The sequence below is a fragment of the Daucus carota genome, chromosome 7 (assembly GCF_001625215.2).
Source record: "Daucus carota subsp. sativus chromosome 7, DH1 v3.0, whole genome shotgun sequence".
NCBI classification, from domain to species: domain Eukaryota; kingdom Viridiplantae; phylum Streptophyta; class Magnoliopsida; order Apiales; family Apiaceae; genus Daucus; species Daucus carota.
This window is the reverse complement of record NC_030387.2, coordinates 24,797,184-24,819,243: the sequence shown is the minus strand read 5'-3', so window position 1 is coordinate 24,819,243 and position 22,060 is coordinate 24,797,184. Positions and strand designations below refer to the sequence as shown.

The following is a 22,060-nucleotide window of genomic DNA, read 5'->3' as shown; positions in this document are numbered from 1 at the left end:
TACATATATATTCCTAATATTAGGATCTTCTGAAAGTCTAGAAAGATTTCAAAATTTGAAGATTATATGATAAGAATATTCTAATGATTTTATTGATTATTTAAGATATTCTATTATTGTTTTTTTTACTAAATAGATATTCTATTATTGTTATTAATGAATACTTATGTCCAAGATTCTTTTGAAATTATCTAATTTTTATTGTATAAATTATTCACCATATAATATTCTTTTAACTCGTCTAATAGTTTTAATATATAAAATCTTCTGTTCAGCTCTTACAAAAAGTTAAATACTTTACAAAATAATAGAGTTTTTTAAACAATCCTTTTATATCAATAATTTAATATTTAAACTACACTTTTGAGTTATGATCTGAGAAAATTCTCAAGGGAATATTTTTAAGAATCACAGATTCGATTTTGTATTTTATAAAATGCTAATAGGTTTTCTATTAGTAATTCCTTTCTTATTTCTGATGCGAATGTTTACTTGGTTGAATAATTAAAAAATTAATAAATATTAAAATACATAATAAAATTTTTAGCAGAATCTTAGCTTATTTATTAAATAAGTTTAAAAATAAAACTAATAATAAATTTAAATTTAATCATAAAACTGATAAAATTAACTAAAATTTATAGTAAGTTATAGGTGAATCACTTAATAATATCTTAATATTATTTATATATAAAGAAGATTCTCTAAAATATTTTATTATTACTAGTAATAAATATTTTGTATCGAGCAAGATTCTTTTAGAATATTTTAATTTTTCTTGTATAAATTATTCACCCTGTAATATTCTTTTGACTCTTCAATTATTTTTAAAATAATCTTATTTTGAATAATTTCAAACTAATTAATATTAAAGAATTCTAATTTACAAATTATAATAATATTCAAAAGAACAAGAATACTTCTAATGTTAAAAGTTATAGGTGATACACATAATAGAATCTTAATATCGTTAATATATATAGCAGTTATTTTAAAAAAATTTATTATTTCTAGTAATAAATATTTGTATTTTGCAAGATTCTTTTAGAATATTTAATTTTCCTGTATAAATTATACACCCTATAATATTCTTTTGACTCTGCAAATATTTTTAAATTAATATTTTGTTGAATAATTAATATTAATGAATTCTAATTTAAAAATTATAGAATATTTAAAAGAACACTTAAAGAAGCATTCAAATGGTAAAAGTTATAGATGAAACACTTAATAGAATATTAATATTATTAATATATATAGGAGTTTCTCTAAAATATTTCATTAGTATATATAGAAGATTCTCTGGAATATATTACAAGATTCTCTAAGATATTTTTTTTATAAATATTATATGTTGAATGTCAACTGTGAAATATGAAAAAGTAGTTTTTAAATCTTTTCAAGGTGAATCTTTAAAATTTGAAATTTAAAAATTCAAATTGAATAGACTTTAAATGATTGATTAAAATATGGTGAATCTATTTATGTGATTCATTTGGTTATCTTTATGTTACAAATTTACTATATATATGCTACGTTTGATTGACATAATTGAAGATTTGAAAACAGTATATTATTTAAATTTAAAATATATAGGAAAGAAGTTGAGAATACAGTACAATGATTTTGTTAAACAAAAAATATTAATTTGCACATAAAAAAAATGACCCCTATATAAGTTAAAATTCTCAAGGGAATATATTTAAGAATCGCCGATTCTGTATTTTATAAAATCCTAATAGGTTTTCTATGAGTAATTCCTTACTTATTTTGTGCGAATGTCTACTTGAAATAATTAAAAAATTAATAAATATTAAATATACACAATAATTTTTTTAGCAGAATTTTAGTTTATTTATTAAATAAGTTTAATAATAAAACTAATAATAAAAATAAATTTAATCATAAAACTGATAAAATTAACTTAAATTTATATTAAGTTATAGGTGAATCACTTAATAATATCTTAATATTATTTATATATATAGAAGATTCTCTAAAATATTATATTATTACTAGTAATAAATATTTTGTATCGAGCAAGATTCTTTTAGAATATTTTAATTTTATAAATTATTCACTCTGTAATATTCTTTTGACTATTCAACTATTTTTAAATTAATATTAATTTGAAGAATTTTAAACTAATTAATATTATAGAATCCTAATTCAAAAAATATTATATTATTTAAAAGAACACTTCAATAAAAATTCAAATGTTAAAAGTTATAGGTGAAACACTTAATACAATCTTAATATTATTAATATATATTGAAGATTCTCTAAAATATTTTATTATTTCTAGTAATATATATTTGTATTGTGCAAGATTTTTTTTGAATATTTAATTTCTATGTATAAATTATTCACCCTATAATATTCTTTTGACTCTTCAATTATTTTTAAAATAATCTTATTTTGAAGAATTTGAAACTAATTAATATTAAAGAATTCTAATTTAAAAATTATAATAATATTCAGAAGAACACTTTAAGAATACTTCTAATGTTAAAAGTTATAACTTATAAGTGATACGCTTAATAGAATCTTAATATGGTTAATATATATAGGAGTTATTCTAAAAAAATTTATTATTTCTAGTAATAAATACTTGTATTTTGCAAGATTCTTTTAGAATATTTAATTTTCATGTATAAATTACACACCTTATAATATTCTTTTGACTCTTCAAATATTTTTAAATTAATATTTTGTTGAATAATTAATATTAATGAATTCTAATTTATAAATTATAGAATATTTAAAAGAACACTAAAAGAAGCATTCAAATGTTAAAAGTTATAGGTGAAACACTTATTAAAATCTTAATATTATTAATAAAAATTATAGAATATTTAAAAGAACACTTAAAGAAGCATTCAAATGTTAAAATTATTAGTGAAATTAATAAAAACAAATTTGAGAATCTCTTACATATATTATTAATGTTAAGATTCTATTAAGTGTTTGTTCTTGGACATAGATAAAAGGGAATGGAACTAGACCCGGCAAATTTACACACGACACGAATACACGACACGAAAACGACACGAAAATTTAGTGTTTGTGTTTGCATTTTGAGTACACGACACGAAAAGGTACACGACACGAAGTACACGACTGAGATGTCGTGTCGGTTTTGTGTTTACCCTTCGGGTACACGACACGACACGAGGTACACGAAATAAATATAATTTAATAGTTAAATATTAATATTTAATTATAAATATGTATATTTATAATAAATATATGTATATTTTCTTTTAAAATAATACATAGTTTATAATATTGTAAGTGTAAATGATTTAAATATATATATTTCATACTATTTTGTAAATTTTTTGCCTAGAAATCTAATATTTACATTAATTTATATGTTTATTTATATTTATATTTAAATTCGATTTTACACGAAATACGACACGAGAACGACACGAAAACGGAGGTACACGACACGAAAATACACGAACGCTAAACGGGTCGGTTTTGTGTTTGGCCTTTGAGTACACGACACGAAAAGGTACACGATACGAAAGTACACGATCTGCACGAATTGCCAGGTCTAAATGGAACCATGAGGCCAATTTTTTGGCTGCTTAAATGTAACAGAATCATTTTTGTGACTTTTCCTAGTCATTAATCCGTTGGTTTTATGGCTCCCTCACTGTTTTGTGAATAGATCAGGTATTATTTGAATTGAGTTAAGTGTGACACAGGGTAATTATTTGGTTGTCTCTGCAACCAATCCCGCTACCCGAGACTTCTGTCTGACAGTAGCCGCCTTCGTTTCTCCCAATTGCATAGTCCCAATGTCGACTTGGTGTATGAGGACAAGCTGCTCGATGAAGATGATGCGGTGGTGGTTTTAGAGTAATAGCAGAATCCTGGGAGTGGGCTGGAATTTGAAGATGTACGGTGTCTATATTTTTTAGTTATGTTTAAGTAGTACGTTCAGGTATTTTGATTGATGAGCTGTACACAGCTTCATCCTTGTCTTCCCGTACTGTATGAAATAAATCCAAAACGAAAAGATAAAAATGGTAGTTCAGAATACAGATGCTCTTGTAGTGAAGGATACACAAAAAACATACAAAAAATTTACAGAACTTACGTTCCACGTGATCATCCAAAGGGTTTTCCACAGCTTTGTTTTGCATAGTCTGTTATGTTTTGATGTGAAAAAAGAAAATGAAAGAGTGTTTATTAGTTTGATTGCTTTGCTTGCTTTAAAAGAGAACTGTAGAATTTTAAGCCACTTAAAAACAGCAAGAAAATCATTAAAAAGGGTAATAAATGCTATTGATTCTATGTATTTTTTTTACATAAATACCCCTAACATCATTAGATTTGATTGATTTTATAAAGATATTATTTGAAAATACAAATATATTAAGATTCTTAATCAACGGCAGATTTAGGAGTTCTCTCGGTTCTCTTGATAATATGAGTTCTCCCAGGATCTTACTCCTATATATATATATATATATATATATATATATATATGTATGTATAGTCAAAATGAAAAAAAATAGCAAAAAAACTAAATTTTATTTTTAAGATTAAAAAATTGAAAATGAAAAAAATTGAAAAATATTATACACTTTAATAATTTTTAAATGTTATTTTGAATAAGTTATATAAATTTTAAAAAAAACTAATATCATAACCATGTTAATTGAAATAAATGCTTGCATTGAAAATTGTCACAGTCACCCTGCTCTCGAGGTAAAATTCTAATTTGACTGCTAACTTCAATGACTTCATTAAAGTTAATTAATTTAACTACTTATACTATTTTTTTTCTTTCTTGATGACCATATGCAATATTATATCATTAAAATAATAATTCAATCTTTAGTAACTAATTTATGTTAAATTATATTCATTTTTAATTTATACATGTACATGCGCGCGCGCGCGCGCGCGCACACATATATATCAAATATGAAAATAGTTTATTAGAAAATGTACACTATAAAAATATTATTTGTGGGTTTGCTTCAAAAAATGCTAGAAGAACAATTTTCAGATAATTTTATGTTATCTATGTACTTGTTTTATTTCTTTACAATTTTCAGTTAATTTTTATAATATGAAAAAAATATATATGCACTCTAATTGTAATATGATTTTTACAATTTTGTATCAATTTTTATTATTTCATGTAGTATATTTTCAAACTATTAGGGCACATTTTTTGCATATTGCACCGGGCACTTTAAATCTCAGGCACGGCCCTGAGTGCTTTTTGACTTTTTACACAAACAGTATAAATAAGTATTTTTAACTTATAAACTCAGAAATTGGGCTTTTAAATGATAAACAAACGCCACCACAATCGCAATTAATCTACTCTACTTGCACTAAACCTTAACCAGAAAACGCATGGATATTTGTCAAATCTCTGATCAGAACAGAGTACAAATATAAATCCTCTATAGTTTTTTTTTTTAGTAAATCCTCTGTAGTTAATTAGCTAAGAGCAAGCCCAATGCAATTCCCTATTTTCAACCCCTAAAATATTATATATTAATGGTTACCTAAAATATTTGGGATCAAAAAGCTATTTTGCTCCAACGATGTTCCCTATTTGATTCCATATATTTTAAATCTATATATACAACTCAAGTAGAGAGAAAAATTGCACTAATAAATAACAGAAAAATAAGAGAAGATATGAGCTGGTGATGACATGGAGCATATAGGGGCTGCTTTTTCATCCCTCAAAGGGGTTGAACTTTCTCTCACCTAAAATTAACAGGGGATAGGGAGTTGCGTTGGAAGTAGAGATGTTCAAAAAATCTGAAATCCGAAATTCGATCCGATCCGATCTGGAAAAAAATCTGAAAAACCCAATCCGAAAAAAAACCCGGTCTGGCCTGGCCCGGTCCGAGGGCCTAAAACAGGCCTAGTATTTTCAAAAAAATCCGGATAAAATCCGGATTTTTGAAAAATCCGGGCTTTTTATAACTAAACCAGGCCTAGTATTTTTGGAAAAGCCCGGCCTGGTCCGGCCCGATTTTTAAAAAAACCCGGCCCGATCTGGTTATAAAAAAATCCGGATTTTTTTTGGCCCGGTCTGGATCTGGCCCGAACAGATCTTTTGTGCATCTCTAGTTGGAAGAACTCTTTTTGTTCTCAACCCTCAAATCTTGTCCATATAGATCAAATATAGGTAAGGAATGGGTGCATTGGAGTTGCTCTAAAAAGATTACAGTTTAAAGTGGTGGGGGTATTATACATTCTCCCTCCGCACTGTCAACATTTATGCTATATTAGAGCATCTCCAACGGCGTTGGCTATAATCGTCGGCTAAATTGGACATGTAAGACATTATGTAAAATTTGCTGAACCTGTAGGACATTTTGCTTCAATGGTACTGGCTATATTGGTTGGCTATAATTTAAAAATAGTATGTTATTAATATTTTAAATTGTTAAAATAGAATATATCAGTTCGATATGGTAATAAATGATGTACAATCTTCCTACAGATTTTCTTACAGACCTGTAGAGGTTCGACAAATTTAGCCATCCATGGGAGGTTAGCTAAATTTATAGACAACAGCTGATCATGGTTGGAGTTCAGTTTTTGGAGTTGTTGGCTATATTTTTTTATTTTTAGTATGCCAACTCACCTTTTAGCGATGAGATTTAGATAGTTGGAGATGCTCTTTTAATAATGTATAATGCTCATTTATAAAATTCTTTTCATTCTGCAAGTATAAAAGTTTATTCTTTCTTGATATATCTAATCGTCTATTCTCGTTTATTAAAGGCCCTGTTCTTGGGGTTTATATTTCTCTGCATTTGAGCTTCATCAACAAATTTTCAGCTCCCATCTTCAATCTGTGTCATCAAGGTACTTTCAATGTACTCTTCTTACATATGGGCTTGAGCTAAATCACTCACTTTCAGCTGAGATCTAACATGTAATTGAATTTGTGGTCGTACATTGTACATTTAAATTGATTTATAGTTTTATAGTCACCATTAGTATATGTTTTTGATTTTATGTTTCTTCTTCTTGTAGAACTGCTTAAGGTTGTTAAGTGTTGGAGTTGAGTTTGAGCTAAAACAAAGGCAAAAGATAAGCTAAACTAAATTGATTTGGTTGTTGCTAAAGGCAGGAAATTTAACAAGGCCAAGATCAGATCTAGCTAAAAAGATGTCTTTTATGGGTACCCAACAGAAATGCAAGGTCTGTGAGAAGACTGTTTATCCAATGGAGTTATTGTCTGCTGATGGAGTTGATTTTCATAAAGCTTGCTTCAGGTGCACTCATTGCAAAGGCACCCTAAAGGCAATTATACTACTATCTTACTCTTTGCTTCATTTTTTTTTTCCATTGATTTTTATGTTTGTTGGCCTGGAAAGTTTTTGTGGCTGATTTTTTCGATAGGAACTCGCATGAAATTATGCATCTCTGAAAACAAAGTTGGGTATTTTTTTTCTGTAACTTTTTTGCTGTTGGAAAATGGTACTATCTGTGTACTTACCATTGACACATACTATGATTTTGCTCTGTTGAAGTAATTACTATATACGGGAAGCCAAAGACCGTGTTTTTTAGGATACTGTTATCAGTTGACGTGATGAAGTCAAAACATATATTTTTTTCTTTGTTTTCAATGTTGCTAAAATTTGATTTTGTTTGTGATGGTCCAATAATATGGTCTGTATGGCGTTGGTATTTGTTATAAGATTTGATAGTTAGGGGTCTGCCGAAAGCAGTAATGAAACTGGTGACTATGCAGATTTTTTTGCTCTATATTTGTGACAGGAGCAATGAAAGTTGTTCCATTAGAACAACAAGTGCTGCTAGTGTGCTACCTCGGCAGAATTGGACTCAGGACAAAGACTTTGTGTTTTAGAACTAGAACTTTAGCAGAAAGCAATACTGAATGAGTACATGATAGAGTTGCTCTTGGTGCATTAGCCAAAACGTGCTCTATAAAGAATTAGAAAGAAGTTACTTGTTACTGCCTCTGTACTTGCATTTTTGTTAGTATGAGATTTCAAAACTTTCTTTATCATAAGTAATTGAGGAAGTAACCAAGTTGATAGTTATATGGAGATACTAAAATCCTCATATCCCCAGATATTTTTTTGTTCAAGATCTCATTTTTTTATATCTGACTACTTAATAATTTCTAGAAACAATTACCTTGTCCATGATGCTTTGTGAGCAAATAAATATTTTTCCCCTTTCCTGCAGCTGGGTAATTTCTCCTCGATGGAAGGTGTTCTGTACTGTAAGCCCCACTTTGAACAACTCTTCAAAGAGTCGGGGAATTACAACAAGAACTTTCAGTCAGGTATGCCTTCTTATCCATATAATGCAAGTATATTTTTTTAAATCTGAATTACATGTTCACTTTGCAATGCATAATGTTTCTTTCAGCTGCAAAGTCGGCTGATAAGACAACCCCGGAACTGGTAAATTTTCCTCTTCAGATATCTGTACTCCAACAACCATACATCTGGTCTTTTTTGATTTACGCAACCTCTTATTCCCTATGAATTTGCAGACAAGGTCACCAAGCAAAGCTGCTGGCATGTTTTCTGGGACACAAGAAAAATGTGCAACTTGTGGCAAAACAGCATATCCACTTGAGAAGGTATTCAGCTCAACTATATAAAGGGCATGAATATAATTAAAGTAGCAATATTCTGGCTCCTTTGATCAATAAATATCACCTTTTGCTCGGAAGGTACTTTCAGTTTTATTCAAGTGTAGTATTTGATTAGGCCCAAAACAGTTACGAACTCAATCCATCACACACTCTATAATTTGATAAAGATCTAACAATTACAAGCAGCATGAAGCAATACCTTCAACTAAAATAGGATTAGCAGCTGATATGGCTGATGCATTAGTTTAATTAGTAAATCTACACAGCATTGTTGAAAAGCCTAATGATGCCAGCAAAGAATGCTTCTCAGGATAGATTAATCGACTCCTATTACTTAATCAATCCTTGTGGAAAAATAATTTGAATAAGATATAAGAATTACAAGCAGCCTGTCCTAATGATTGACAACAGATAAACTTGAGCACGTTTGTTTTGTAACGAAGTGTCAGGACGTCATCAGAATATGCTTCCCAGAATACACGAATCCCTTATTAGTTATCGGCCTTCTCATACACTGAATTGAGAGGGCACCATCTTTCACTGTTGCATGTGCCTCTGCATCTTTTTACTAGTACATAGAATGCATAAAAAACCAATATATTGAACATGACCTTTCATATCTCTCTTGCATTGTTAGGATTACTTTCTAAGAGTTATAGCAAAGCTTTGACAAGACGGTAATATTTGTATCTTGAGGCCCTTTATTATAAGCTTTACTAACCAAAGTTCAGGATCTCATTCTAATTGTTATGAATAAAGAGTATTTAACTCAGAAAAGGGCATATTCAAAAACTGAAATGAATGTCCAAGTATTTCTTGTTGATTTGTTTCTGTTTGTTAAAATGACAGGTGACAGTGGAGAACCAAGCATATCACAAAACATGTTTTAAGTGCTCTCATGGTGGATGCCACATAACTCCATCAACTTATGCAGCCCTCGAAGGCACTTTGTACTGTAAACATCATTTTTCTCAGCTTTTCAAGGAGAAGGGCAGCTACAACCATGTGCTTAAGTCTGCATCAATGAGGCGCCCTGCAGCTGCAGTTCCTGAAGCTTGACCTCCCATGAAAAAGACCCCATAATTCGCAATCTCTGAGTATGTTTCCCTCGAGTGCCTCATTGTGGTTAACTGACCAAACTTGTTTGTCTTGTTTCTGCCATTTGGTGGGCATCTTCTGTTTAATTTTTAACTCGATAAACACAACCTAAAAAGTGTGAAATAACTTCAAATGGGCTTCCGTCCATGTTATGTTTGTGGCCATCTTTGCTACTGACGACTCTGTTCTGCTTCTATTTAACTTACATTTAGCTGTCGGAGGCCACATTAGCTATGGTATTCACCGCAAACATTCTTCATTAGAGTAAACAAGCAATTTTAAGTTCAAGTTCAAGCTAGTTGAAACTCTTTTGAGATCTGTGTTCAAAATCTGAACGACATTTTTGTAATAAATAACCAGCCCCCATATTCACAAAAATCGCCCTGCAATTGTACCAAAATTTCTTTTAGCCTTAGGTAACCGCCTGCGGGTGAGCTCAGGGCAAGCAAGCCCTTAACAAAATGATCAAACTTTTATGCACAAATATAGTAATTCAAGATGGTACAGCTATCTTCGAAGAAGTATATGCCACCAGCAATGAGGTACATATAGATGGTGGTGGACAAACAAATGACCTCCCCAAACATCCTTGGTAATGACGGTAACGTTTATAAGACTTCGATATGCTGCAGTGTGTTAAAATAGAATGGTGTCGGGATCTTGAAAGCACGGGATCTCATAGAAGGGTCCGTTAAAGCATCCATCCGGCTGCTAATCACAGCCTTGATTCGAAAGCACTGTCTTTCCAATTGATTCCTTCGTCCGGAGATATATTCGCTATTACTCATTGGCATTTCCTCATCTAGTCTGCATCAGAAATTAAACCATTCTAAAACCTTGAAAAAAACAGCACATAAATTGCAACAATCCAATGACACACTTACATCCAACCGTTAGGGTCAACTGCATTGAAGCACAATATCTTACCGTTTCAGCGAATTTTAGCCAATTATTAGTTTATATCTTTGTAGTCAACCTTACTACATATGCTCTAACACATTAAAAACAAAACACTACATATGATCTAATATACAACAAAAAAACTGTAAGCATATCATGTCACCAGAAGATTTCAATAAAAAAGCAAAGCAACTACATTCTACATCATGGTGTACCTCATAATTAATGAAGACCAATTAACATATCCAGCTGAAATGAGGCGCTCCTCGGTGATCTTCCTTAGCTTTTCGGACTTCCTTGAGAACAAAATTAAAGGCCAGCCACCCACATGCAGTTTCATGTACAGTTGTCGAGAAAACACTTGTTTAAGAAATTTTGCCTCTTCAATCGGATCACTCCATATAGATTTCCTGTTCCGTTCAAATAATAATGAGTCCTCAGTAATGTGAAAAAGCTATAACTATGATTTAGTGAATAGACCATGTTTTAATGCTAAAAAGCCTGAAAAAACTTATGAACAACATTATTAAGTGGAAGCTATAGCTATGATTTATTGAATAGAGCATGAGTTAATACAGGAAAGCCAAAAAGAAACTTATGAACAACATTAATAAGTGGAGGAGCTGGTCAACAAACATGATATCAAGAAAGGTTGTTTTTGCAGGGTGGTCAGTCCGTGAGTAAATTTCCCAAACTCTGGACTTCCGTTGCTCATGACTCATAATTTTAAAACTATTCCGACCATCAAAATTCAATAAAGTTTAGGATGGTAAAGTTATGCATTATGATGTTCAAAGGAAATTACCGGGGCTGTGACAAATTGTCTTGGCGAGAATATAATTGAATGATATCATCTGCATCCATCAATACCACATCAAGACCACTAATAACTGGTTTTGCACAGTTCAGGTAATCCTCAACCAAAGCTGCCGTAAAATTTAAATCTCTCATGTATTGGCCCGTCTTGATATAATGAACAGCAACATGTTTACAATTGTGAGGAACAGATTCTGCCCCAAGGCTGTTGAGCTCCGCATGAAGAGCAGACATCTGACACTGAATGTAGTCATCGCTATGTTTCCATAATTCAACAATGCCAGCACTCTTACTTTGACAGTCTTGTAACATTATGGTCAAGGCAACTAAAATGGTAGTCAGTAAAACCCCAGCCGTTACAAGAGATGCCACAAAGATTGCAGCAGCCAATGATGACATATAAATTCCTGTCTCACTAGTATAGAGGCTTCCAAGTTCTGCAGGAAAAATATCATTTCAAATTATCAAGGGATCATATCCATGAGCTCTAGATATATGTGCTATGTAGCTTTAACCGCAAAAAGTACAAAAGCATTGGTCTGTTATCTAGCAAATTACTGAATACTCCCTCTATCCCGACCAATTGTATACGTTTGGGATAGAGAGTTCGATACACATTTTAGGCCTCTTATAACATATAGTTCTATAGATCATTTTAAAATTCTTTTTCTGAATAAAAATTTAATGTTTAAATTTTATTCAGAACCAAAAATTTATAAAAATTAGTTATGAAATATTTTGTAGAATCATTAAAATGTGTACCATATAATGCAAAAAAAAAATAAAAATGAGTGGGACAAAAGAAGTAGTAATTAATCGATCCAATTATGAACCCTGTTGTCAGTGCATAGACACCAAGACAAGAGTTCCACTATGCATTACCTTGATGTTAAGAACAGAGGAACAAATTGAAGTCATGTGAAAGTCTATTCCTCTTGAGCCCTTTTTAACGAAACCAGACAATATGATGCGGTGGGAGACTAACAATTAATTGGTTATGTCACATTGCAGTATATTCTGAAATATTTTATTTTGTTACACACAACAATTAGCAAATATCTCTGTCATAAAAAAAATACAATCAGCAAATATCATGGTCTACCAATAAAGTTATTATCAATTGGTAACTACAATTCATGGCATAATTGTAAACCATAACCAAAGATAGCAGATGAAGTATGTACCTGAGCCTCCTCTACTCGTGAGACTTGGAGAAGAGATTTCTCGCTCCATTTGATGACCGAAAGTAGCAACTCAAATAAGCCTACTCAGCAATATGGTGAGATATACGCCATATAAACAGTTTTAGGTAAGTTGCAGGTACTCGAATGCCACCTGGAAACAAGGAAAGACAGCTTTCATTTAACATTGTCAATCTTGACGCATTGGTGGACACGTAAGTGGCATCACCAAAAAACTTGCATCTTACATAGTTGGTTGAACTTCAACGTCTTTTTAAGAATATATGAGCAATAATATCTCTGCTTTCTAGATATGAACTGAAACGTAAGTCAGGTTGAGGATACATTTTTAAATTTTTAACCCTTGGTATGGTCTAGCCTGAATATTCATGGGTAAACCATCTGCAGATCTAGACATGTACATCCACTTAACCCATAAATCATTTAGAAAGATAAAAACAATCACATGAATCAGGTACAATAGAGGTAAAACTGAATCAAGTTACATTGAAGAATTAAAGATTGAGGATTTGGAGATGAGGAAATGCTGTATAATTGAAGCTGTGAGAGGAAAGACACATTTTATAGAGCTAAATTTTGTGTTCGCAAGTGCCAAAAAACTTGCCAGGGCATGCTCAAACCCCAAACGTTCGCCTATTTCTCTCGGTAACATTAAATCTTTGTTGACTTCTCTTGGTTTCTTTGGATCATTGACACTTTAGAGGCCCAATATGAACTTATTCTAAAAGTGCAAATGTAAGAGGAAAGCATCAAAAAATCAAAAACGAATTAGTGGAAGTTGCCACAGTGTTTAAAGACAGGTAAAAGTTTTGGGTTGCAGTTGCAAGAAAGGGATGTGAAATCAAGAAAATACCAAAACATGTACTTTTCTTAGAAAAATCAATAGTAGGTTTTTTAGATTCAAGACATGAGAATTCCCCATCTTTGCAATGTGCAATGCTGTTAAGCAATTTCTTGAACTCGACTTGCAAAAAATAACCCAGAAAAAGAATTCTTGAAATGCTAAATAGTCTCCTCTGGAGTTTCGAATTTGTAATTAACCATAGGAAAGTGGTTGGCGAGAGGCTCGTCAAGCTCATGTTAGTAAGATAGTGGGCTACCAAGGAACTAACTGAACTAAAACTAGGGATGGCAGTTTTACCCGACCCGATGGATACCCGACCCGTTCCGACCCGATTGGGTCTACCCGAACCCGATTTTTTTGGATCTGGATCCGGATCTGGATCTTATTTTTGGACCCGAAAAGGTTTGGATCTGGATCTGGATCTTAGGTATTCCGAACCGAGACCCGACCCGAAACCCGAGACCCGATTTAAACCCGATCCGAACCCGAAACCCGATAAAAACCCGATACAAAATATTATATATATATATATATATATATATATATATATATACACACACAAATATATGTTAAATGTAAAGTGTATATATTGAAATATTATGAATTATTAGGTATGAATATTAACATTTTACTTAATTTTATATTTGCAATATAGAATTTATATTTATTTCATCAATAATTTATTTTTCTCAATTATTGTGTATTAAAAAATCTAAATACAATAGAAATAATAAAATATAAATGATAAGTTGAATGATTGTATACAATTGAGTTAACATGTTTCACGTGTTTATTGTAATAAATGAAGCCTGTAATTCTCTTTTTTATGTTTCTAAAGTTAAAAAAAAAATCCATAATCACATTTTTTATAGATATATAATTTTTAATTTGTATTTAATTTTATTTTTTTAAATACCCGAATTAGACCCGAACCCGAACCGAAACCCGAAAAAACCCGACGGATCGGATCTGGATCTTCATTTTTCGGACCCGGACCCGAACCCGACCCGACCCGAAATAAAATGGATCGGGTCTGGATCTCAAGAAACCCGACCCGATCCGACCCGTTGCCATCCCTAACTAAAACGCGAAAAATCAATTAATTAAGCCACAAAACTGATGCCTAGGAATTACAGCTAGATTTGAGCACACCCTGTCGACCCCTCCTTTTCACAAAGCCTACAAACTTCAATAGGCAATATAATTATTAACCTTCCGATCATTCATTAATTATTTTCTTAACATTTTGAAATACTAGATCAAATAACAAGTAATTTAGTAACTCTAGACGAGGCTAAATTATCAATGTTGAAAGAGCATCAGCATGTTTTGACATTGCGTCAAAGTTAATTCGACCTTATTTAAGATGAGATTAAGATGATGCTAACAAGATTGATAACATAGTATATTAGAGTTCATTAAGACACTGCATGATTCATTTCATCGGAATTCATGTAGTCCACAAGTTAAGAACATGCATGTTGAGAAGGGACACCCACAAAGAAGAAGAGTTTACCTGAGGTGCAACTGCATATTCAGCTGATGAACAATCATTGCCAAAGGAATAATAAGCAGATAGTAGTACTAATATACAGGCTTCATTGATTCAGGGCCATTAATCTACGTACAATGAATGTCAGGGCTATCTGCTTCTGGACCCCTTTGCTTGCTGTCTAACCCGTCGTTTTCTATTACACTACAATGACCAATACACTCTTTGTCGGATTTAAACCCATTTTCACTTTTAAATTGAAAAATGTCTATTTGTGTCAGATTTCGGTATAAACTGAATTAAACTCACAAATTAGTTTGTGATATTTTTTCAACAATTTAATTTTTTTTAATAAAAATTGTTCATAAGTGATAAATTACCCGTAACTCATTTTTATTTTTATTATTAAATTTTTAATAACCCGCAAGTCATTAATAGTCAAAATTATCCAAAGATACATTTTAAGCTATCATATTAAACTAGCTTTAAAGCCCGTGCAAGGCAAGGGCATGCTCTAATTTCATTTCTTGTAGATTTATATGCTATTTTGGAAAATGACATATATGATATATGTTGCACCAAGTTCAAAAACATAGTCACTTTATTTACTTTCAGAAAAAATTATCGAGAAATAAAATTAAACATAAACTTGCTGAACAAAAGAATTATTTGACCTCATAAAAGAGAGTACACATTATTCAATACAATAATTTAATAATAAGACCGTGGATATCATATCTAGAATTAATCTGTAATAGAAACTATTTGCGAAATATTACGTTGGAGAACTAAGTTTAAATCAATTCTTGTTTAAGGACAGTCCTATAGACGTTTCCGAATGGGGACACTATAACAACAAGGCCTGCAAGCCCTGCACTGCAGCAGATGATTTTTCCGTGGGTTGAACAACAGAATTATTGCCGGCTTTGGTTTCTGCATCCGAACTATTCTTTGCCTTCCTGTCATCATATATAAAGTTGCAATGACGAACAAGTGATTATACATCATCATGTACTGTTTCAAGCTTAAAATTTTTAAAATTTATGAAAACACACCACAGGCATATATATAGAGATGATTGAAAGGAGGACGAGGATGATGACAAGTTTTGGGTGAAAACCTGAACGGTGCTCGCCATAATAAACATTCGTCCAACTGCACCTTCTAACATGTGCCCTTCGGGATTGTGGATCGATATACCTAAACCACCAGTCCGATTGTGGGGCCACCTTCTTGAGAGAGCAAGTACGATCCTGAAAAACATAATATCGGGAAATGGCTCTATGGAAGTAAAAGGACCTAATAATAAGTTCAATGATATATTCATCATGCAATCACTTATCACATGAGTAACGATCTAAGGAAGAAAATAAAATGAAAAAGAACACTCATCATTTCAACTTTCAGGATCACAACTATGGTTTAAAAATTCTGATAGATCCTTATTATTTAGAAGACACTTGTTTACTGCTCTATAATATTAAGCCTGGACTACCAGAGGGATAATACTCAATTCTGACTCGATCTGAATTACCTTCCGGCTCTGAACTATACATGCATATATTTCTACTTTAAGCGTTGATCACCAAGTTAGAAAATACAAATATAGATGCAATAATTAATCATGCATGCATCTAATTGGAATTTGACACATAATATACGTATGAAGGATAAATTACAACCGCGGTTATAAAGACAGTTGACACGTCACACCAAACAATATGAATAACGGAGAAAACCCATTGTTTTAAAGACAACTGAAGTATTACACCAGGGTACCAGACATAAAAATGACAAGAGTAGCTAGATACAGAATTGTTGCATTTATCCACAACCTATCTTTATAAATCCAAGAGACATGAAGTTGAAAAAGCTTTTTAAAGATATCAATTATTTTATATTTTTTGAATGACCATTATCAGATACTTAAATACTGACAATCCCACAACTCATTGAGCCTTGAGGGCTTAATCTCATATTACCAAGAGAAGGGGGGTATTAGCCAGGCTTAAGTCCATGAATAACTATTGCAGGCTTTGGAAAAAGTTGAACATAATGATAAAGGTCGACTATTTATTTTTCAGCTAATAAAGAATATAATTTATTATTATTATATTGAAGAATAACAGAACATGTAGTCCTACAATCTGACCTTAAGCGTCCCGGAGTCGAGAGAAGATCCAAGCTGACGTAGTGTCACAGAAGAGACTGTGTCATATGCAGACAGGATACGGAGAGCCCTTGGCCTCTGCTGTGCAAAATGTAATCACTTGGATTCCATATCCTGCAGTTGACAATGAAAAATCACTTTACATGCCAACAATACTTAATAAATAGCGCAAGTCCAACGTTTGTCACCAACTTATACAACATATTATGAATTACTACTCCCTCCTTCCCATATTAATAGTCCACTTTGTCAAGAAAAAATTTCCCATATTATTTGTCCATTTTCTTTGTCCAATACAAATTATAACAAGTTTCAATGTTAACATTTACTAGTTCACACAATTTTCATTATTTACAATGCAAACTATGTTGACTTTTAACCAAAATGAATGAAAACTTAGTAGTATATTTGTATAACCAATGCATGGCAATGATAACAACATATCACATTTAATACTTCTTAATTTGTGTGAGTTGTGCAAAGTGGACAATTAAAATGGGAAGGAGGGAGTATAAGATAGTAAACACAACTTCTCAAAGCGTGTCAATTTTTGTTGCTTATTAAGGAACTACAACCCAGTATAGCTCATAAATGTTTTGCTCAAATAATTCTCGACAAGGGCCTTATAATATTTATTACATGAGCACGTAATAATTATTTATAGGGGAGTTTTTCTTCCAACTGAGTTTAGGATGCAAAATGCATCTACATGTTTCTTAGGCTATCTAAAATTCTAAAACGAATACTAATATAACATCAAATGGCTTAATACAAAGAAAAGACCAAGAGTGAGATGCTAGTCGGAGGTTTAGTAACTGCGACGGTGTATACTTTTACAATATTTCCAGATAGGATTTGAGATGGTCATATAGATTGTTCATCCAGTTAATAAATATAAAGAACAAATCTAGTTAAGAGGCTTCCGGAAAAGATAATCAAAATGAAACATTAAATTATGGGAGTTTTCACACATTATGACAAAATAAAACTCAGAACTAATCTAAGAGTTCTTTGTGCATATCAGCACCCTTTAATTCTCAGCAAATGATACTCTATGACCACTCATTTGGACACCAAAACCAAAGCTGCAACGATTCGATAAAAGTGAGCATTATATATATACATACAATACATTGATATATAATAAAATAGTAATAACATCTAGCATTCTAGGGAATCAGCACCATCACAAAAACAATATAGCAGTAATATCATAAGGGAGCAGAGCAAATCAGAGAAAAGATAAAATCACAATCACTTCAAGTTAGCTTACCTAGACTAATAACATATATCTCAATAAATAAAAAAGCTTTACAAGTCATCACCTACATCCCTGTAAAATTGTGGGTGAAGACTTTAACCGGACCATTATGTCTAAAGTAATAAATATTGTAAAAAGGAATAAAACCATTCCTTCTTCACATAATGAAATAAACTTCAAATGATAAAATCTTGTAATAAGATAAAAGGTAAAACATTAGAAAGTAAGAACCAAATAGTCTGCAGATCTCATAGTAAATTAAAATATAAAGTCAAACTTAATAAAGATAAACCAAGAAGAAATAGAAGAATTCAGAAAGCACGTCATGTCAAAATTATGTTTAAGAAAATTACTTTCACTTTCTGTACCACTTTCATCTTAATTTTGCAGCTTTCCTGGTTCTTTCTATATATGAAATACCGGTTGTCATTGAGCGCCTCTTGCGTTGCAACTCTTTTACTCCATCCTCACTTGTCATTAGTAAAAATTGGGTATTTTATCTTAAAAAGATAAAATACCCTGTTTAGGCAGCTTAAAATTAGGGATTTGGAACAAGAAATGCACCTAGGATTTGACTTACAACAAAAAATATTAAAATACGTAAAACATATCAGGCAGGCATAAAAGTTTTAAAAGATTTTAAAGCCAAAAGCTATCCCTGCAACAACACCAAGGTATGTAAAACATATTATGAATGAAAAGGCAACAAGGATAGTAACGGTGATTGTACGTGCTCACCTCAGGCACGCCTAGCATTACGTAGTTATTTAGCCAGGCGCCGCGCCTCGCCTCATCTACGTCCTCTGTCACAATAATACACGACCTTAGTAATTCTCCGTAAAAAACCTCAAAACCAGGGGACAGCCTACAGGCGTAGCAGTAAGGGATAAGCAGGTAATTCAGCCAGGATTAGTTATGGGCAAATAAGTATTTTCAACCTATTTAATTGGCTCCAAGAAACCCCCTGTTGTAGTAGTAGCCCTTCCCATAGGATCAGTGCAATCCTTCAAAGTTCAAATCTATAGTAAAATATTAACCAAAAAATAACAGATTTCTCATATACATAATCAAACCACCTATAGCAAATTGTAAATAATTATAAGGCGGAAATTAGAGATCATTCTCGATTGATATTCAGCGCCAAGTCAATGATCCTTAATTTTTTTAATACATTTATCAACTATTTTAAAGAAATTTTATGAACACCTCCTGAGCAGGGACAATGTAGCAGGGTTGAACAAAAATGGTTCCAATTTCGCTTGTATTCGGTATAAACAAACACCTACGAACGGTAACATATATAGCGATGCCGAGCACATTATAGATTCTTACTTTAGGATGAACAATGGGATCACAATCCTGGAAATGAAAGACCCTGCAGTTGATATGCTAAAAACTATCATATATTAACCAGAAAAGGGTTGAAGGGAAAGAAAATACAAATACTTCTTGGAGCTAAAAAGAATCAACCTGAGCTATTTCCTCATATGTGCTGATCATCCATGCTCTGCTCTTCAAGTTTGTGACAACATCATCAACAACCATATTGATTCCATGCCTGAGAGTCATTGCCTTCATTCCAGGTGCCACAGATTTGCTCCCTTCCGAGTAAATTGCACACGTCAGGACTTAGGATTGTGGTACAGGTGGTACCTAAAGACATGTAAACATAAACTTGAGCATTAGCTATACTCAGTGAGACACAATATTGCCCAGGGTTCCACTCAGATAATATCATTGGCTAAGTGGCAGCATCTGCTTTCATATAAACTATATTCATGCATTTCAGTTCAAGTAAATAAGAATAAATAAAAAATGACAAATCTGGCATGCACCAGTGGTGAAGATTTTAACAGGCAGTGAATGTATATTTTTTGGGCTAGTCGGTTTATATTTTACAAGAAAATTTAAAGAGAAGGAAAGAGTCACTTATAAGTCTTAAAATCTTAATTAAAGTACATTGCTTAATAAATTGAAATGGTTCCTGAACCATACTACATTCAAATACAGGAAGTGTTCTGAAATTAATAAAGGGCAATAGTCAAAAGGTGCATCCATTATATTCTTTAAAAATAAAAGAGGTTGTTCTGAATATATAAAAAAATTATAGCATCAAGGGAAGGACCTTGTACCACTTTTTTCCTTTATTGTCTCGCAATTTCTTTCTCCAAGTTCGTGATACAATAACTAAGTTCACTTTCAAGCTTCTTCAGGCCTATTACATAATATGAAATTAATAAGCACCAAGTATTCTGTTTTCTTTCGCAGCAGTTTTGTCGACCAATAGCACTAGGCTTCCACAAAGTTGTGAGAAACACGAATACTAATGTCATAAGCTTACAGATATAAAGACTCGACTCAGCTGACTCAATGTAAAGTAAACAATGCTTATACTGATAAAACAAATCATGCCAGAAGTTATGAATAAATTGCCCTAGTTCAAAGAGTTTCATGAGAGATTATGCATAATCAGTAAAGAAGGCATCCTCGTCCACATCCTATATTAAACGACAAATAATATTAGCATTTGGTATCCACCTTTAGGGGTGAGCAAATCCGAACCGGACCGAAATAACCGAACTGGACCGTACAATTTCGGTTCGGTTCGGTTTTGAATTTTTTTAAAAATCCGGTTATTTCGGTTTTTGGTTTTAACCGAATAAAACTTCGGTTCGGTTCGGTTTTCAAAATTAGAATTTTGGTTTAACCGAACTAACCGAAATATTAAAATTATATATATTTTAAATACAATAATACAAGTTATAGATACGATAACCTCTATGATTGGAGGTAAAAGATTATTAATATGCAAGTAGAAAATTGAGAATTGCATGAAGTAGTTGTTATTGAGATCTAATGTTTTGTTGCTTGCATCTATAGTGGAATCCTGTCATTCCTCCCCAGTCCCCACAATGAAGTCGATTTCAGGCACAACAGCGGCTCCAGACATTCTAGTCCTTGGAGGGGCACTGGAAATTTGCAACAAAGAATTGTTTCCTAATTGTAACTCTCCAAAGAAGTTAAAAAAATTAAAAAAAAATGCAAGATGTCAGTAAAACAACCAGCAAACTGAAAACCAACACACATGTAACAGAAGACCGTAAAATGATATAAACAAAAGGCAAAGGAAATCCGCGAAAATGAACTCGTAAGCGCTTCATTCGGACAGAACGTGAATCTTTACATATTATCAAAGCTTTAAACCCCAGGAAGACTACTATTTTAGCAGCATAAGAATGGAGCCTGTGCACAGAATTTCATGAGAACCAAAGAGATGAAAGAATGAATCCATCAAAATATATCATCAAACAAAATTTAATGAGAACCAAAGAGATAAAAGAAATGAATTCATTAAAACCTATTATCAAACAAGTAGTGTGAATTCATGTTCGATCAATCTTTTTGAGACTACTCACCGGGGCACATAGATGATTCGACGTTTGACGAGGGCTCAGGCATTGTAGAGCTTGAGAGACAGGTGGAGGCCGTTGTTGTAGAAGGCTACTGGGCGTCTGCAGGAAGTTCCCAGACAAGTAATCGAAAATGTGGAGGATACAGACTGCAGTATAGAAAGGAAGCTAGAAGGACGCAGCTTAGAGAGGGTTTAAGAAGTACTTTAGTCCCGTTGAATAAAGGGTAACT

General features: G+C 32.1%; 2 protein-coding genes and 1 long non-coding RNA gene across 19 annotated transcripts; 1 reads left to right on the top strand and 2 right to left on the bottom strand.

The window, feature by feature from the left end:
* Positions 1–6,687: 6,687 nt before the first annotated feature.
* On the top strand, positions 6,688–9,910 carry LOC108196482 (LIM domain-containing protein WLIM2b-like). Of its 3 annotated transcripts, none has more exons than XM_017363781.2 (6): positions 6,688–6,861; positions 7,126–7,302; positions 8,218–8,317; positions 8,404–8,438; positions 8,531–8,620; positions 9,485–9,910. In XM_017363781.2, exons 2-6 carry the CDS (start codon positions 7,168–7,170, stop codon positions 9,692–9,694), a joined length of 570 nt encoding a protein of 189 aa, XP_017219270.1. In that variant the 5' UTR covers positions 6,688–6,861; positions 7,126–7,167; the 3' UTR covers positions 9,695–9,910. The 3 variants fall into 3 exon arrangements, with proteins under 3 accessions (XP_017219270.1, XP_017219271.1, XP_017219272.1); XM_017363782.2 differs by having other exon boundaries at positions 6,721–6,861; positions 7,033–7,302; XM_017363783.2 differs by having other exon boundaries at positions 6,728–6,861; positions 7,130–7,302.
* A 191-nt stretch (positions 9,911–10,101) lies between these two features.
* LOC108196481 (uncharacterized protein At2g39920) lies at positions 10,102–15,151 on the bottom strand. The gene is made up of 5 exons (XM_017363780.2): positions 15,012–15,151; positions 12,634–12,784; positions 11,439–11,886; positions 10,849–11,043; positions 10,102–10,540 (listed from the first exon to the last, which is right to left on the bottom strand). Exons 2-5 carry the CDS (start codon positions 12,680–12,682, stop codon positions 10,342–10,344), a joined length of 891 nt encoding a protein of 296 aa, XP_017219269.1. The 5' UTR covers positions 12,683–12,784; positions 15,012–15,151; the 3' UTR covers positions 10,102–10,341.
* Positions 15,152–15,470: 319 nt separating this feature from the next.
* On the bottom strand, positions 15,471–22,060 carry LOC108195776 (uncharacterized). 15 transcript variants are annotated; one of them, XR_010285455.1, is made up of 8 exons: positions 21,835–22,060; positions 20,544–20,633; positions 19,889–20,071; positions 19,157–19,807; positions 18,772–18,937; positions 17,140–17,271; positions 16,108–16,240; positions 15,471–15,946 (listed from the first exon to the last, which is right to left on the bottom strand). It is a non-coding gene; the product is annotated as an uncharacterized LOC108195776 (long non-coding RNA). The 15 variants fall into 15 exon arrangements; XR_010285453.1 differs by having other exon boundaries at positions 20,551–20,633; XR_010285463.1 differs by lacking the exon at positions 21,835–22,060 and having other exon boundaries at positions 19,157–19,221; positions 19,357–19,422; positions 19,751–19,807; positions 19,889–20,992.

Coding starts and splice junctions, on each gene's coding strand:
- LOC108196482 (XM_017363781.2), top strand. CDS start 7,168: ATGTCTTTTATGGGTACCCAACAGAAATGCAAGGTCTGTGAGAAGACT. Junction 8,318..8,403: donor CAACAAGAACTTTCAGTCAG/GTATGCCTTCTT, acceptor TGTTTCTTTCAG/CTGCAAAGTCGGCTGATAAG. Junction 8,439..8,530: donor ATAAGACAACCCCGGAACTG/GTAAATTTTCCT, acceptor ATGAATTTGCAG/ACAAGGTCACCAAGCAAAGC.
- LOC108196481 (XM_017363780.2), bottom strand. CDS start 12,682: ATGGAGCGAGAAATCTCTTCTCCAAGTCTCACGAGTAGAGGAGGCTCA. Junction 11,044..11,438: donor GACAATTTGTCACAGCCCCG/GTAATTTCCTTT, acceptor TGAACGGAACAG/GAAATCTATATGGAGTGATC. Junction 10,541..10,848: donor TGGTCTTCATTAATTATGAG/GTACACCATGAT, acceptor TTTCTGATGCAG/ACTAGATGAGGAAATGCCAA.